The following is a 17,975-nucleotide window of genomic DNA, read 5'->3' on the forward strand; positions in this document are numbered from 1 at the left end:
CAAATTACTTGAACGACTAGTCTACATCCGTCTCACAAGCTACCTCTTTGACAACTCCATCCTCGATCCACTACAATCTGGCTTTCGCCCACTCCACTCAACTGAGACTGCCCTGGTGAAAGTCACCAATGACCTGCTTTCGGCCAAATCCAGGGGCCATTTCTCTCTGCTCATCCTTCTGGACCTCTCTGCTGCCTTTGACACCGTAGATCATCCTCTCCTCGGCACACTCCAAAACGCTGGCCTCTCTAGCACTGTCCTTGACTGGTTTTCTTCTTACCTCACTAACCGCTCCTTCTCTGTGCCTCCAGCACCACCTCACACCCTTCCATCCTTCCTGTTGGTGTCCCTCAGGGTTCTGTCCTTGGACCCCTTCTGTTCTCCCTGTATACCTCTTCCCTGGGTGCGCTCATTAACTCATTTGGCCTTCAATACCACCTCTATGCTGATGACACACAACTTTACCTCTCATCTCCTGATCTGTCCCCCTCTGTCCTCTCTCAGGTTTCCAGCTGCCTCTCTGCAATCTCCTCCTGGATGTCTGAACACTCTCTAAAGCTCAACGTGGACAAAACGGAACTCATCATCTTCCCCCCATCCAGAGCAACACCCCCGACCAATATCTCCATCATTGTTGACAACACCACCATCTCCCCTGCTGCCTGGACGTCACTCTTGACTCCTCCCTCTCCTTTGCACCCCACATCCAAGCTCTGGCACAATCCTGTCGTTTCCAGCTACGCAACATTGCTCGTATCAGGCCATATCTCTCCCAGAGTGCAACTAAACTCATCATCCACTCACTGGTCATCTCACGACTTGACTACTGTAATGTCCTCCTCACTGGCCTCGCTTGCTCCCATCTTGCTCCCCTCCAATCTGTCCTGAACTCCGCAGCTAGGCTTATCTTCCTCTCCCGCCGCACCACATCTGCCACTCCCCTTCAACAAAATCTACACTGGCTCCCATTCCCCTACAGAATCCTCTTCAAACTCCTCACCCTCACATACAAGGCCATCTCTAATTCCACTGCTCCCTACATCTCCAACCTCCTTTCCCTTCATACTCCCTCCCGCCCCCTACGGTCGACTAATGACCGTCGCCTCTCCACCGCCCTGGTCACTGCTTCCCATGCACGAGTTCAGGATTTTGCCCGTGCTGCACCCCTTCAGTGGAACACACTCCCCCGCTCCATTAGACTCTCCCCAACCTTGCAAAGCTTCAAACGGGCACTAAAAACCCACCTATTCATCAAAGCATACCCTCCCGATGCATAACCCAGTGCTGAAGCCGCGCCTCCACCCCCCTGCCTCATGCCGTGAACATCTCAGCTTTGCTTGCATACTGCCATCAGGCTACCTCCCACTTGCCTGCACCACTTGTCATCTGTCTGTCACCCCTCCCCATTAGATTGTTAGCTCTTCAGAGCAGGGCCCTCTTTCCTCTTGTTTTCTAAGCCCTCGTCTCAACACATTTCACTCACAGCTCTCCCCTACTCAACGACCATCTTTATCCTGCTAGTAAAGGCTCATCTCCATCTATAGCCACCAGCCTCTAGTAGTACGATGATCACTCCCTCGATACTTACATCTTAGCTGTATTATGTCTTGAGAATGTGTGGTGCTCTGTTACCTGTACTCTATTTCTGTTATTTATTTACTGTAATGCAATGTTTTGTCCCCTGTACTGTCCTTTGTACGGCGCTGCGAAACATATGTGGCGCCTTATAAATAAAATGTAATAATATCCTAAGAGAGGCATGTAAAAATTCGGGAGCTTGTCCTCTTCCTTCAGAAATGGGACAAAATACCACTGAGCATAGCGTTATGTCTGTTGGGAATGATGTCTTCCACAATAGAGGCGATGCCGTTGGCAAGATGGACAATGAGGACATTACAGTGGGACACCCTGAAATATTCAAGGGAAAGAATACCTGTGAGGATACGGGGTTCTTCCAATCACTCAGACACCGAGCCGATGAAACCAAAGTGATGGTTTATTTCTCATTGCCCTCAGGAATAGATAATACACAGGAAATATAAGTAAATATAGCCCAGAAACAAAACATAGGTAGCAGTCCAGCTAATAAGTCCCAGTAGAGGTTTTAGGTCCACAGCAATTCCACACAGAAGTTCCAGATAAACCGGTCCACACAGCAGAACTATCACGGAGTCCACACAGCAGTGATAGCAGATTAGTCCATGCAGTAGTAAGTACATATAAGTCCACACAGCACTGGTGATGCGTTCCACAAGGTACCCTGGCAGAGAATCACCCCTTAGCCAGAGTCCTGCAACTAACCTCCGAAGCTGACCTGCGCAACCTCTTTTAAAACCTTCTAAATGCCCATCATGCCGCTGGGGAGGAGACGCAGGTTCCTGATTGGTGGGATCCCACCTCAGGTATTTCCCTATTCCCTCCCACAGCTGGTCTTCTCCTGCTGACGACATGCTAGGTCAGGCTCCGCATTGTCTGTGAGATCCCAGGATGTAACAGATGACCGTAAACAGAAGGCAAAATGACAGGGAAATTGGTTTAGGTCCTGATTGTCCCCTGTGGAGGAGAAGCTTCAGAGAGACATTACCTGGTCCTCAAATGTATTTCCTGTGTGACCATATAAGGATAATAGATGGACTCAATAGGCATAGCAATGATAACCTGTAATAACCTCATACCAGACTGGCATCCTCCTACAATAACATAACATGACCGCACTATGTGCCAGGTCGCAGCACACCTGGGTAAGATTATAGTTCAGAATATATTGGCTAATGGATGAACACACACATGGGGTAATAGTGACACAATCCAGAGAGACATGAGTACAGAAGGAATAAAAAGTACATTAAACGCTATAAAGATTGAAACACCACAAATACAGTATTAGCCCCTGCCTATATCTTTATAATACCATTGCACCATCAAATAAGGTTGACGAAAAAAACTGAGAATCTCTGTCCTGGTGGAAGGTTAGTCAAAATTTCAAGCAAGGGGCATCATTACTAGAACCCCAGTATTTGGTCTTAACTACAGATGTAAGTCTGACAGGTTGGGGCGCTCACCTGTTGCAACAAAGCTGTCATGGAAAGTGGTCACCAAGAGAGGTAGAATATTCGTCAAACCAATGCGAAACGAGAGCGGTGTGGATGGCGATGCTCGAATTTCAGGATCAACTCGGAGGAAATCGCCTAAAAGTCTTTTCCGACAACATAGCAGTAGTGGCTTATTTAAATCGCCAAGGAAGAACAAGAAGTCGGGCAATAGTGATGGAAATTTCGTACATCATCCAATGGGCAGAGAAACATTTGAAATCTGATGGCCCTACATGTTTCTGGCAGGGACAATGTGTTGACAGATTATCTAAGCCGAAATCAGATCCAGTCTGGAGAATGGGAGCTAAACATGCAAATATTCCAAATATTGGTAGGAAAATTCGCGCAACCAGAGATGGATTGCATGGCTACCAATCTGAATACAAAGCTGCCTCCTTTCTTTTCAAGGTAAATTCTTCTAATGTCAGAGGGAGTAGATGCTCTATCCCTAAAATTGGAGTTCAAGCTGGGATATGTGTTCCCTCTCTTTCCACTAATAGCCAGAACATTGAAGATCAGAGAGGAGAGAGTGGAGGGGATTATAATAATCCCTTATTGGCCAAGAAGGAGTTGGTTCCCAACAGTTCAGAGAATGCCGGTTGGGAGGATGTGGAGGCTGTCAGTGGTGCTGAAGTTACTACATCAGGGTCCTTTGGAATACCCAAATCCGCAGAATCTTCAATTTACGGCATGGAAATTGAGTGTAATTTACTGAGAAATAAAGGTCTGTCTGAGTCCGCGATTTAGCTACTGTTACAAGCCAGGAAGAAGGCTGCTTCAGACATTTATTATAGAATTTGGAGAACCTTTGTCTGGTCGAAAGTTAGATTTGATGTATTGAAAGCTGAAACCGATCAAGTTTTGCAGTTTCTTCATGATGGGTTTGTCAAAAGTTTGGCGGTTTCAACACTAAAAGTGCAGATATTGGCTCTGAGTGTTTTGCTAGAAAGAAAGTTGTTTGAGGACAATTTAATAAAGAAATTCTGTCAAGCCGCAAGAAGAATAAGGCCACAAATTAGATCAATAGCGCCACCTTGGGATCTAAATCTAATTTTGAATGCCTTGATGGAACATCCGTTCGAGCCATTACAAGAAGTTGGTATGAAGTTTCTGACTTGGAAAGTGGTTTTCCTTTCGGCTGTTGCTTCAGCAAGAAGGGTTGGAGAATTAAAAGTACTTTGGGCGGAATAGCCATATTTGAAGGTTCTATTTGATAGCATTGTTCTAAGGACGAGCCCTTCTTTTCTACCAAAGGTCGTGTCAATATTTCACTTTAATCAAGAGGTCATTTAGCCATCATTTTTTCAAAAAATGAGGAAGAGGAAAGATTGCATACACTGGATCTTGTGAGAGCAATTACAATTTATTTGGAGAGAGTCAAGGAATTCAGGAAGGAAAAAAGTTTATTCCTAGTACCAGTTGGATCTAAGAAAGGTTGTACACCAATAAACAAACCATTGCAAGATGGATTAGAGAAGTAATCACATTTGTGTACCAGAAGGATGGCCGGGAAGCTCCAGATAATATCAAGGCACACTCGACTAGGGCAATATCCGTCTCATGGGCTAGGAAGGCACAGATAGCGGTCGAGGACATATGTGCAGCAGCTTACGTACATACCTTCTCTAAACATTATGCTTTAGATATTGTTAAGGCTCACTTTGTAAACCAGGTTTTGTAACCAGCCTTGGTATAATTAAATATTTAAGCATCAATTTGCTTGTCTGTGGTTTCCCTCCCGTAATTCAGCTTTGGTATATCCCATAGTAAGGCTGCCATGAAGTAAGGAAAAGAAAACAGCAAATTATACTTGCGATAATTCCATTTCTTTGAAGTACTTCATGGCAGCCCATGAATTACCCACCCTGTGGGGATTGTTTTTTCTTCTAGGTATAGCGGAGACACTCAAAAAGAAAGGGAGGAAGAGGAGGGGCACGCTTATAATATCCAAAGTGGGCGGGTACTAGAAGGAAAAAACTCCCGTCTATGCTAGGGGAATGGGTCATTAACCCATAGTAAGGCTGTTTTTCTTTTTTTGTGTTTTTTTTTAAATAATGTAAGAGTTTTTTTTCTTTAAGTTTCTCACAATGGCAAGACCTCACAGTTTGTTGACCATTTCATACATGAATATAACAGTCAAAAATGGTCTTGGTAACATAATTAAGAACAATAATTTTCTACTCTGGTAGTGGTATAACACAAATCACATTTTTCTTTTCTTCAGGCCACATTTCATTATCAGACATTACTATGTGATGACAAGCGCACAATGATTGATGACAGTTCAAATAGAGAAAAGCCTATGGAGTTAATAATTGGCAAGAAGTTCAAATTGCCTGTGTGGGAGACTATTATCCGCAGTATGAGGGAAGGCGAAGTCGCAGAGTTTCTGTGTGACACTCCGGTATGTATTGGTAAAAATGAATAACAATGAGCTGAACATTCCCATCTGCATCATTCCCTTTGACATAGGCTTTATAAAAGAGGAACATGGCATAGCTAGGTTTTGTTAGATAAAAGGAACAAACCTCCTAGCATCACCCCTTCCTGTTTACTTAAAAGTGCAGGTTTGGTTTCACTGTTCTTAATGCCAAAATTAACGTGAGTTCAGATTTTTCCAGATTTTTATTATTGGCTATCCAAAACCAGTGACATCCAAGAGCCAATAAGATGCTGTTTTGAGATTTGGGTAAATCTGAACCCACACATCTCTACTTAAAATATACTTGCTAAATTATAATGCCACGTATCCAAGAACACGGACTACCATGGCTCTTATTTAGGAGGGAATTCAAATGTTTTTCCACCACGGCTGCCATTAGATGGCGCCCCTTAGAACAATTAAATTGTTGCTCTGTAGGCACATTTCTTCTCACCGCCTCCTGAGGTGCCAAGCAGAAATGTGCAAAAAAAAAAAAAGTGTCAAAGTGCTACTTATATCACTACCCAGCTTCCTGTACCTAGTATTTGTGTCTTGCACACAACTAACACCTTCAGAAAATAAAACAGAAAATTGAGTATAGGTAGGCAAGCTGAAGGTAATATTAAGAGCAACCAAACAAAATAATGTTACTTTGCAGGAACAAATGCACTTCTTTGTTTAATTTCCAGTCCTGTACATTTGGGCCTTATTTACTAGCCCCAGCTCACGGTGCTGGAACTTGCCTATGCTGTGTCCCTTTTACAGCTTGGGACTAAAGGGGGGTACACATGGAAAGATCAGTGCTTAAATTCTAAGCAATCTCTCTGTGTGTATCCCCTACAGCAATAGCGATTTACTGTATACCTGTCTGTCTGTGTGCATGATGTGTAAAACGAATACAAAATCAAAGAAGCGGCTTGTCTGCGATGTCTGTGAGAGTGTGTTACCTGAGGAACTGCCACTTGCACAGTGTGTCTTGCAAATAAGGGTCCAAATACGAACCTCTACCTTGATCCTCCTTGGGCGATGATGGCAGGTGTGATGTCTTGAGTTAAAATCAGAGCTGCACGGAAAGATCGTAAGGCGGCTAGGTTTGATTCTAGGGTAATACCGTCTAAGCTGCCAGAGTGAGCTCAGGATATGTCAAGGACTTTGCAGAGTTTACAAAAGTCCAGGTCTAGCTCAATTCCTAAAAGTAGTACTAGTTTGGCTCATAATTTACCAGTTTCAGCTCTGTTGCATTCTGATGATTCAATGCCAGACCTTATATCTCAGGAGGAACAAGAGGAAGGTGAATTGGCCAGGAGTCAGATAGTGAGGTAACTGGTAGCCCGGCCATTTATAATCTCATCAGGGCGGTACGCCAGGTTCCAAATTTCTGCAGTGGGGTACGCTGGTATTCCACAGGGAGTAACTTCGGGGGTGTAGAGTTGGATCTTGACCCGAGGCACCAACAGGCTAAAGCTTTGACTGTTTCCAGGATGCGCTACACCGCCTCCTCTATAGCCCTGCCTCCAGGCACTGGAGCTCCGTTTGTAAGTTAGTGCCTGCAGTGCAGGTCACTAACAAAAGAGCTTTTTAAGAAGACTTTAAGGGCCAAAGCACTTTTATGTAAATCTGACATGCTGTGCTGCGGCTCCATCACCTCCCTCAGCGGCGCATACTCCCGCGGCCTGATTCCTGGGTACTTGCAGCGGGGACGCACTGGTTTCTAGGCACACCACCGCTGCTGCTCTCCTGGATCGCGTGGCTGCACGACAGGGGGGAGGCAAGAGGGTCCCCCAGATGGGACCCATTGGTAAATCGCGATCCGGTCGTGGTCCCAGGAGACGGACTGCGCCGCTGGTGTGGACACTGTGGCTGTACAGGGACCCCACTACATCCACCAGGGCAGGGAGCACAGGTTGGATTTACTACAATCCATTTAATATAGGCTTCATAGTACCCGGTGGTGAAGTCCAGCAGAGGGAATAAGATGCCCCCCCCCAGCTCTGGGCGCCATCTACTGGTGTTCCCGCCCTGGAGCTGCATCTCGCTCTCGCGCGCTCTCTCTCTCTCTAGATTTTGGCGCTATTACATAGCTGGGCTTATCTCTGGGACTGCTGGGCACTGTCTCCTCTATAAAACCGCCTGTCTTGTCAGCGCTGTGTATTTACAGACACTTAAGTATTAGACAGTGTTCGTTAAGAACAAGTGTACTGCTGTATGAATATTTAGTACAAGTATTCCGTGATATACTGTACAACCAGTGTTTACTGTGCATTGTTATATCTGTATACATACAAATCTATATGTAGATTTACTAGTCTTATTGTTTATATGTAATAATTTCTGCATTGTGACTGTGTGTGCCTATAGCTGCTGTGTGGATTCTATTCTGTGTATCACACGTATTGCTATCACTATATTCTGTACCCTGGGGAGCTAAGTGCGTCAGGGTCTCATTTCAAATATAGTGTTCCACAGGATATACTGTTTTGTATTTTACACTGTTTCCGTCACCTCACACCGCTTAAATCCTCTGTTTGTGCTTTGCATTTGCTATCGCATAACACAGGGTTTTGTTTTTTTTTTGCAGGTATTGTTTGTCTGGCTATATTTTACTGTTGCGCCCTAAGGCTACATTCCCAATAATGTCTGCTACACAGGGCGGGAAACCCGCAGATGCTCCTGCATCATGCAGCGCTGGCGCCACAGATTTGACTGAGGAAAAGGTTTCTGCTTGAGGGTTCAGGTACTGTGTGCACTACACCTTCCAGTCAGTGTGCAGAAACTGTGGCAAATCAAGACCCACTTTGGGCTGCTTTTTCAAAAATGCTGACGATGCTTGTAACGCCGCTTACGCCCCCTATGGGACCTCCTGTGCCATTGCAGCCACATATTGTCCCTTTAGTTAACCCGCCTTGGGCGGATGCTCTGTCTACCCAGTTACAACAATTTAAATCAGTCTTTGGTTAGACAAAAACTTACCCCTCACCCTGCTGGGGCCAAGGGGTCATCTAAACGGGCCATTTCTTCCTCACAATCCACTAATATTTCGGATGATTCTTCCGATGAGGGATGGGTATTATACTGATCCGTCAGACACTGATACAGTTGCTTATGATGAGGAATCTACAACTCAAGTTGATGTTCCTGACCTAGTGGAGGCTATCAAGCTGATTCTCCAGATTGATGATATTGAGCCCCCCGCTACGTCTAAGAAACCTGATAAGTTTAGACGTCAGAAGGTTGCTAAAGTAGTTTTACCGCATTCTGATCTTTTAATTGACATACGTCAGGAATCCTGGTCATCTCCAGGGAAGAAATTTTTCCTGTCCAAAAATCGACTGATAAGTGTCTGGAGGGATGCCTGAAGTCTATTTACACACTTACCGGTGCTGTGCATAGACCCACTAAGGCAGCCTCTTGGGCTACAAAAGCTGTTGAAGCATGGATACCTCTAAATTTTTCTGACACTGCCAGGCAATATCTGTCGTATATTACCACAGCCTCTCACTATATTCAGGAGGCGGCCTCAGATGCAGGCGTAATGGCGGCCAAGGCATCTACTACGTCTATCCTGGCTCGCCGGATTTTGTGGTTTAAGGTCCTGGAAAGTGGAGGTTCTCCCTTTTAAGGGAAACATACTATTTGGAGAGGATCTAAACAAGATCGTGACTTACTTGGCAACAGCTTTTGACTTGGAAACTGCATTTCTCCCATGTACTAATCCTTCTGCTCCGAAGGCTAAGAGTACCACTTTTCATTTCTTTCGACCTCCAGGTAAAGCAAAGGGTAAGGCGTACCCGAGACAGGCTCGTACTTCCAAAACCGCCAAGCCCAAGTCTAAGTAATCTTGGGCCGCTCGTCAGCCTGCTTCCAAACAAGACAAGCCTGCAGCATGACGGGGCGGGCCTCCTCCTGGGGGACCCCAGGGTGGGAGGCCGACTTCCGCAGTTTGCCCAGGCCTGGTTAAAAACCACTTCAGACGCCTGGGTGCAGGAAGTTATCTCTCACGGGTACGCGTGAGACATTCCCCTCACCAGTTCTGCTCGACTGTTATCCCTTCGGATCCGCTGAAAGCACAGACTTTACACTTGGTTGTACAATCTCTCCTAGATACTGGAGTGATTGTGCCAGTACCTCCTGTCTCAAAGAGGCAGGGGCTACTATTCGACCCTGTTTGTTATCTTGAAATCCAAATGGGTCCTCCCGGCCTAAACTCAACCTCAAATCTTTGAACAAATTTGTGAGGGTATCCAAATTCTGTATGGAAACTCTGCGTTCTATTTTACTGGCCACGGAACCCAAGGATTATATGGTATCCCTGGACATACAGCATGCTTACCTGCACATTCCTATTGCCATGTTGCATCAGCAATATCTGCGGTTTGCTATTGACAACCTACATTATCAATTCCAGGCCTTGCCTTTCGGACTGACCATGGCTCCTCGGGTCATCACCAAGGTCATGGCAGTCATGACGGTTCTCCTCCGTCAGGGTGTCGGGATCATGCCGTACCTGGACGACTTTCTGATCCTGGCGAACTCCCCAGAGGTTCTCCTCAGTCATCTGGAACGGACGGTCCAATTCCTACAAGCCCACGGGTGGCTCATCGGCTGGAATAAGTCCTCGCTGGTCCCTTCTCAGAGTATGGTGCACCTGGGGGCATTGTTGGACACACATAACCAACGATTGTTGTCTCCAGAGAAGTTCCTGAAACTTAAGGACAGAATCAGATACTTCCTCTCTCGCCAGAGAGTGTCAGTACACTCGGTGATGCAAGTACTAGGCCTCATGGTGTCTGCATTCGACATGGTAGAGTACACTCAGTTTAATCCCTGCCCTCTGCATAGGTTAATCCTTTCCAAGTGGGACAGCCTGCCTCACTGGATCAGGTCTCAAATTGACTCCGGAGGTTCGCCTGTCACTGAGCTGGTGGCTACAGGACTAACTGTTGAGCAGGGGCTGTCCCTTCTGGATCTCAAACTGGGTCCTTCTGAGAATGGACCCCAGTCTGCGAGGTTGGGGCGTGGTGTTGGAGCAACACTCTCTCCAGGGTCGGTGGACCAGGGACGAATCTCTCCTCCCGATAAACATTCTGGAATTGCGGGCAGTGTTCAATGCGTTGACACTGGCCCTGCCTCTGGTACAGAACAGGCCTGTTCAAGCACAATCGGACAACGCCACCAACGCATGGCAATGCTGGAAGTATCAAAAGTCCTCCAATGGGCGGAACGTCATCTGCCAGCTATATCGACAGTGTTCATTCCGGAAGTCCTCAACTGGGAAGCGGTCTTCCTCAGTCGGCAGGATGTGCACGCCGGAGAGTGGAGCCTTCATCCAGAAGTCTTTCAACTCCTAGTGGACAAGTGGGGCCTACCAGATGTAGACCTGATGGCATCTCGACACAATCACAAGGTTACGGTCTTCGGAGCAAGGACAAGGGATCCTCGAGCAGCATTCGTGGACACACTGGCAATTCCATGGAACTTTCGGCTGCCTCCAGTGTCACTCCTGCCCAGGGTAATACGGAAGTTCAAGCAAGAAGGAGGAATACTACGTCTAATCGCTCCAGCGTGGCCCAGAATGCATTGGTTCTCAGACCTGCAGAGTCTCTCGATAGAGCATCCTCTTCTACTTCAACGCCCAGACCTCCTCGTTCAGGGCCCTTGTGTCTACCCGGACATAGCCAGTCTGGCTTTGATAGCATGGCTCTTGAAGCATCACTCCTGAGAGCAAAAGGATTCTCTGAAGCGGTCATTCAAACTATGTTGAAAACCCGTAAACCAGCTTCAGCTCGGATTTATTACAGGGTCTGGAATTCTTAATTCACATGGTGTGCTGCTAAGAATTATGATGCATATACTTTTAAAACTTCCAGACTTTTGGCAACAAGGACTAGACTTGGGCCTTCGTCTGGCCTCCCTCAAGGTTCATATATCTGCCTTGTTGGTGTGGTTTCAGAGAAAAATTGCATCTCTTCCTGACATTCACACTTTAACTCACGGTGTTCTAAGGATTCAGCCCTCTATGTCCCTCCTGTGGCTCCATGAGATGTCTGTCGTCTTAAATGCCCTGCAAGAGTCTCCATTTGAACCTCTTGAGTCTGTGGACCTTAAATGGCTTACGCTTAAGGACGTGTTTCTGTTGGCTATTGCCTCTGCTAGAAGGGTGTCGGACTTGGGTGCTTTGTCCTGTCGTCCACCCTTTCTGATTTTTTTACCATGACCTGCCAGTTCTTCGAACTCGCCCTGGTTATCTACCTAAGGTGGTATCATCTTTTCACCTTAACCAGGAGATTGTGGTTCCGGCCTTCATCTCTTCTGGTTTGTCCTCCAAAGAAAGATCTTTGGACGTGGTACGGGCTTATCCGTATTTATGTGGAAAGGACTGTCTCTATCAGGAGGTCAGATACCCTTCTTGTACTTTTTGGTTTTCACAAACGTGGCAGGCCTGTGAATAAGCAAACCTTGGCCAGATGGATTAGAATGGTGATTGCACAAGCTTATGCGCAGGCGGGACTCCCAGCTCCTGCTGCTATCAAGGCCCATTCTACTCGGTCGGTTGGACCTTCTTGGGTGGCCCGACCGCAGAATTGTGCAAGGCGGCTGTGTGGTCCTCAGTGAACACGTTCATCAGGTTCTATGCCTTTGATACTTCCGCCTCCCCGGATGCTTTCTTTGGACGCCGGGTTCTTGTGCCTGCTACAGTGCGTTCCTTCCCATGAGGAACTGCTTTAGGACATCCCTGATGTTATTCCCTGTGGAATACCAGTGTACCCCGCTGAAAAAAAGGAGATTTATGGTAGATTTACCATTGTTAAATCTCATTCTGTAAGGTACACTGGATTCCACAGGGCGCCCACCCTGACGCACTTAGCTTCTTTGGGTTTTTATGGTATTAGCCGCTAGTCCTTTCTCCTGTCGTGAGAATGTGGTTCTATGTGACTAACATCTACCATCTCTCTTACCTTCTACTGCATTGGACTGGTAAACAAAACTGAGCTCCAGTGCCTGGAGGCGGGGCTATAGAGGAGGCGGTGCAGTGCATCCTGGGAACAGTCAAAGCTTTAGCCTGTTGGTGCCTCGGATCAAGATCCAACTCTACACCCCCTATGTTATTCCCTGTGGAATCCAGTGTACCTCGCAGAAAGATTTAACAATGGTAAGTCTACCATAAATCTCCTTTTTACAGAGACTGAGGAACCCCTTTCAAATGATGTCATTTTATTTGCTAAAATAATAAGCAGTTAACGGAAGCATGGAAAAATCCAGATAAATGGCTTTCAATGCTTAGACTGTTTCTGTCTAACTACCTGTTCCCAGAGTCTATGACCACTAAACGGGAAAATCCACCAACAGTGTATTCCTCAGTTTTAAAACTTTCAAAGATGTTAACCATTCCCGTCCCCGCTGCAACGGCGCTTAAACAGCCGTCAGAGCGTAAGTTAGAAGCTATGCTAAAGTCGATGTATACAGCGGTAGGGGTGTTGCTTAGACCTGCTTTGGTTGGAGTTTGGGTTAACAAGGCTGTCGTTGCATGGGCAAGACAGCTCAAGTTGGGCCTACAACAGGATCTTCCCTTAGACCAGCTTATACTTCTTGCTGATCACATCTGTGAAATCTGCAGTGTATTTAGATACGGCCTCTAAGGACATCAGCCAGGTTAGTTCTCGACTTTCAGCTTCACTAGTTGCAGCCCGTCGGGCGCATTGGCTGCGTTCTTGTCAAGCAGAGGCAGAGTCAAAACGAGGAATACAAGCGTTGCCTTACACTGGCGATATGTTATTTGGTCCTGAATTGGACAAATGGATTTCTCGGGATACTGGGGGAAAGCACGATTTCCTGCCATTGCCCACACCAGTTCCTAATCGGAAATACGCTGGACCAGCGTTCAAATCTTTTAGACCTCAGTCCTTTTGAGGCCGTGCGAGAGGAACAACCATGCAGAGTGGACGTGGTTTTCAACAAACCCCTAGCCGTCGTCGGGACACAAAGGCCGCTGACAAGCCAGTAGCATGACTGGCTTCAAGACCATCTCTGATCGTCCATTGTGGGAGCACGCCTTCAGACGTTTCACTTGGCGTGGTTTCAGACATCCACAGATGGGTGGATCTGCTATTTAGTGTTCAAAATAGAGTTCGATTGTCCACCACCAATGCAGTTTTTCAAGACAGGCCTGCCTGTGTCAGGAGACAAGAAAGCGGTTCTGCAGACTGTGATTCAGCAGTTTTGATTCAGGTTTTAGTTCACCAACAGGGTCAAGGTTAGTATTCCAATCTTTTTGTAGTACCAAAGCCGGACGGCTCGGTCAGACCAATATTGAACCCGAAGGGGCTCAATCGGTATGTGACTTACTACAAATTCAAGGTGGATTCCCTGCGGTCGGTGATTACAGGTTTAGAACCACAGGAATTCATGATTTCGCTGGATCTCAAGGATGCGTACTTACACATTCCAATTTGGCCACCGCTTCAGGCGTATTTAAGGTTTGCAGTACAACAAAACCATTATCAATTTCAGGCACTACCGTTTGGCCTCTCATCAGCGCCTCGGGTATTCACAAAGGGGATGTCTGTGATGATAGCTCATCTCAGATCCCTGGGAGTGATAATAGTTCCGTACTTAGACGACCTTCTCATCAAGGCTCCATCTCAACAAATACTCCTTCAACATGCCTTACTAACATATGATGTACTAGTTCAGCATGGTTGGATTGTCAACTTCAAGAATTCAAGCCTGGTTCTGTGTCAAAGCATTCAATTCCTAGGAATGATTCTGGATACAGTGGATCAACGAATTTACCTGCCAGAACAGAAAGCACAAAGTATTTGTCTTCTAGTACAGTTAGTGCTCAAACCACAGACAATCTTGCACTTGTGCATTCGACTGTTAGGAAAGATGCTGGCGTCTTTCGAAGCACTCCAGTTCAGAAGATTTCACTTGCGTCCTTTTCAGCTAGATCTTCTAGCACAGTGGTCAGGTTCTCCTCTCCAAATTCATCAGATGGTGTGGTTGTCTCCAAGGACCAGAGTATTACTACTCTGGTGGCTCAAAGTACAGCATCTCACCACAGGAAACCGGTTCGGAGTCTGGAATTGGATAATTCTGATGACGGACACAAGTCTCAAAAGTTGGGGAGCAGTGGTCCTACATCGTCAATTTCAGGGTCTCTGGTCACAGACCGAGAAAGATTACGGTCAATAAATGTCCTGAAACTCAGGGCAATATACAACGCTCTGCGTCAGGCAGTTCACATACTCTCCAGTCTCTGATTGTTCAGGTTCAGTCAGACAACGCGACGGCAGTTGCATACATCAACAAAGAGCATACATCAACAAACAAGGAGGGACTCGAAGTCGCATGGCCATGCGAGAAGTTGCTTGAATCCTGAATTGGGCCGAGCATCACAAAGTGATATTGTCGGCAGTGTTCATTCCAGGAGTGGACAACTGGGAGGCAGATTATCTCAGTCGTCAGGATTTTCATCTAGGAGAATGGGCTTTACATCCAGAGGTGTTCCAGATGTTGGCCCAGCGGTGGGGTTACCCACAGGTGGATCTAATGGCATCTCGCTAAAATCATCAAACTCCCCAGTATGTGTCCAGAACAAGAGATCCAAAGGCAGTGGATGCTCTCACAATAGCATGGCTGTACAGCCTGATGTATCTGTTTCCACCATTTCCGCTGCTTCCTCGGTTGCTTAAGTGGATCAAAAGAGAATCCACAACGGTCATACTGGTGGCGCCTCATTGGCCTCGGAGAGCATGGTTCTCGGATCTCTGCAGTCTACTCGCAGACGATCCGTGGCCGCTTCCACTACGTCCAGACCTACTACAGTAGGGCCCTTTCCTTTTACCCTGATTTAGCGCTGCTGCGTTTGACTGGGTGGCTGTTGAAACCGCTCTCTTAAGATTAGAGGGCATTCAAGAGTCGGTTATACCAACCATGGTACGTGCTAGGAAGCCAGTTACAGCAGCTAATTTTCACAGAATTTGGCGAACTTATATAGGTTGGTGTGAAGCTCTGAAGTTTCCAACATCATATTTCGAGTTATCCCGTCTTTTGCTATTTTTACAGGCAGGGTTAGATGGAGGACTACGTTTAGCTACACTTAAAGTGCAGGTCTCTGCATTGTTAGTTTTCTTTCAAAGGCGTTTGGCTATTTTGCCAACAGTTCACACTTTCCTGCAAGGTATCCTTTGAGTTCAACCTCCATTCATACCACCTACAGCTCCATGGGACTTGAATCTAGTTTTGGATTTTTTGCAGTCTACAATTTTTGAACCCATGCAACACGTGGGTGTTAGCTTCGGCAAGGCGTGTTTCAGAATTGGGTGCTTTATCATGCAAGCCACCGTATATGGTATTTCATAATGACAGAGTGGAACTTCTGACGAATCCCGCTTACTACCGAAAGTAGTTTCTTCCTTTCAGATCAATCAACCAATCGTAGTTCCTGTTTTTTCAGAAGATTCAGGAACTCCAGCTACTTTGGATTTGGTACACGCACTCCGCGTTTATGTAGCCCGAACATCAACAGTACGTAAAACGGATCCATTGTTTGTTCTCTATGATGCAGTCAAGATAGGGTGGCCAGCTTCCAAACAGACCTTGACTAGATGGATTAAGCTCATCATTCGTCAAGCGTACTTTCATGCTAGTCTAAAACCACCTGCATCAGTTTCTGCGCATTCCGCGTGTTCTGTAGGAACGTCATGGGCAGCAGGTCGTGGAGCTTCTACGATGCAACTTTGCCGTGCAGCTACATGGTCATCAGTGCACACGTTTATGTGCTTTTACAAGTTTGATACGTTTGCGGCATCAGCATCTAGCTTTGGCCGTCTAGTGTTACAGGTGCCAACCAGCTCTCCCGCCCAAGGGGGAAACCTTGGTACGTCCCAAGAGTACTCCAGTGACCTCTAGTGGATGAAAAAGAGAGGAGGATTTTGGTACTTACGAGAAATCCTTTTCTTTGAATCCACAGGGGGCACTGGACGCCCACTCAGAGCAGTTTCACCTGTATTGTGGTAAGTTCAGTAAACCTTATGGTAACGCATTCTTACCGACTTGTTGAAATGTTAAGGTTATTGTTATCTGTTGTCGTGTCAACTTTCTAGTTGTCCGTTATGTTATAATGTATGTAATTTTCAATTATTCATCCTCTCTATCGCTCCTGTTCGGCTCAGTAAAAAACACTGAGGTACCTTGGGAGTATGGAGGGGGTGGAGGATTACATATTTAAATGTGCCTATCCCTGATAACGCCCCGTCCATATCCCAAGAGTACTTCAGTGACCCCTGTGGATTCAAAGTAAAGGATTTATCTGGTAAGTGCCAAAATCCTCCTTTTTGTTACTGTGAGCAATTGGTCCATTTGCTTGTGTTGTAGTAATAATAATAATTTACTCACCGGTAATTCTATTTCTCGTAGTCCGTAGTGGATGCTGGGTACTCCGTAAGGACCATGGGGAATAGACGGCCTCCGCAGGAGACTGGGCACTCTTAAAAGAAAGATTAGGTACTATATCTGGTGTGCACTGCCTCCTCCCTCTATGCCCCTCCTCCAGACCTCAGTTAGGGAAACTGTGCCCGGAAGAGCTGACATTACTAGGAAAGGATTCGGAATCCAGGGTAAGACTCATACCAGCCACACCAATCACACCGTACAACTTGTGATAACTATACCCAGTTAACAGTATGAACAACTGAGCCTCATTCAACAGATGGCTCATAACAAAAACCCTATAGTTAAGCAATAACTATATACATGTATTGCAGAGAGTCCGCACTTGGGACGGGCTCCCAGCATCCACTACGGACTACGAGAAATAGAATTACCGGTGAGTAAATTCTTATTTTCTCTGACGTCCTAGTGGATGCTGGGTACTCCGTAAGGACCATGGGGATTATACCAAAGCTCCCAAACGGGCGGGAGAGTGCGGATGACTCTGCAGCACCGAATGAGAGAACTCCAGGTCCTCCTCAGCCAGGGTATCAAACTTGTAGAATTTTGCAAAAGTGTTTTATCCCGACCAAGTAGCAGCTCGGCAAAGTTGTAAAGCCGAGACCCCTCGGGCAGCCGCCCAAGAAGAGCCCACCTTCCTCGTGGAATGGGCTTTTACTGATTTAGGATGCGGCAGTCCAGCCGCAGAATGTGCAAGTTGAATCGTGCTACAGATCCAGCGAGCAATAGTCTGCTTTGAAGCAGGAGCACGCAGCTTGTTGGGTGCATGCAGGATAAACAGCAAGTCAGTTTTTCTGACTCTAGCCGTCCTGGAAACATAGATTTTCAGGGCCCGGACTACGTCCAGCAACTCGGAATCCTCCAAGTCCAGAGTAGCCGCAGGCACCACAATAGGTTGGTTCAAATGAAACGCTGATACCACCTTAGGGAGACATTGGGGACGAGTCCTCAATTCTGCCCTGTCCATATGGAAAATCAGATATGGGCTTTTACAGGACAAAGCCGCCAAT

General features: G+C 46.5%; 1 protein-coding gene across 3 annotated transcripts in view; it reads left to right on the top strand.

Annotated features, from left to right (window-relative positions):
• Positions 1 to 17,975, top strand: part of AIP (aryl hydrocarbon receptor interacting protein) — a 141,157-nt gene that overhangs the window by 52,328 nt on the left and 70,854 nt on the right. For all 3 annotated transcript variants that reach the window (XM_063958526.1, XM_063958525.1, XM_063958524.1), the window contains exon 2: positions 5,317 to 5,496. In XM_063958526.1, coding sequence (XP_063814596.1) covers positions 5,317 to 5,496 — 180 coding nt within the window. The remainder of the gene's footprint in view (positions 1 to 5,316; positions 5,497 to 17,975) is intronic.

Source organism: Pseudophryne corroboree, chromosome 3, assembly GCF_028390025.1.
Source record: "Pseudophryne corroboree isolate aPseCor3 chromosome 3, aPseCor3.hap2, whole genome shotgun sequence".
In the NCBI taxonomy this organism is placed as follows: Eukaryota; Metazoa; Chordata; class Amphibia; order Anura; family Myobatrachidae; genus Pseudophryne; species Pseudophryne corroboree.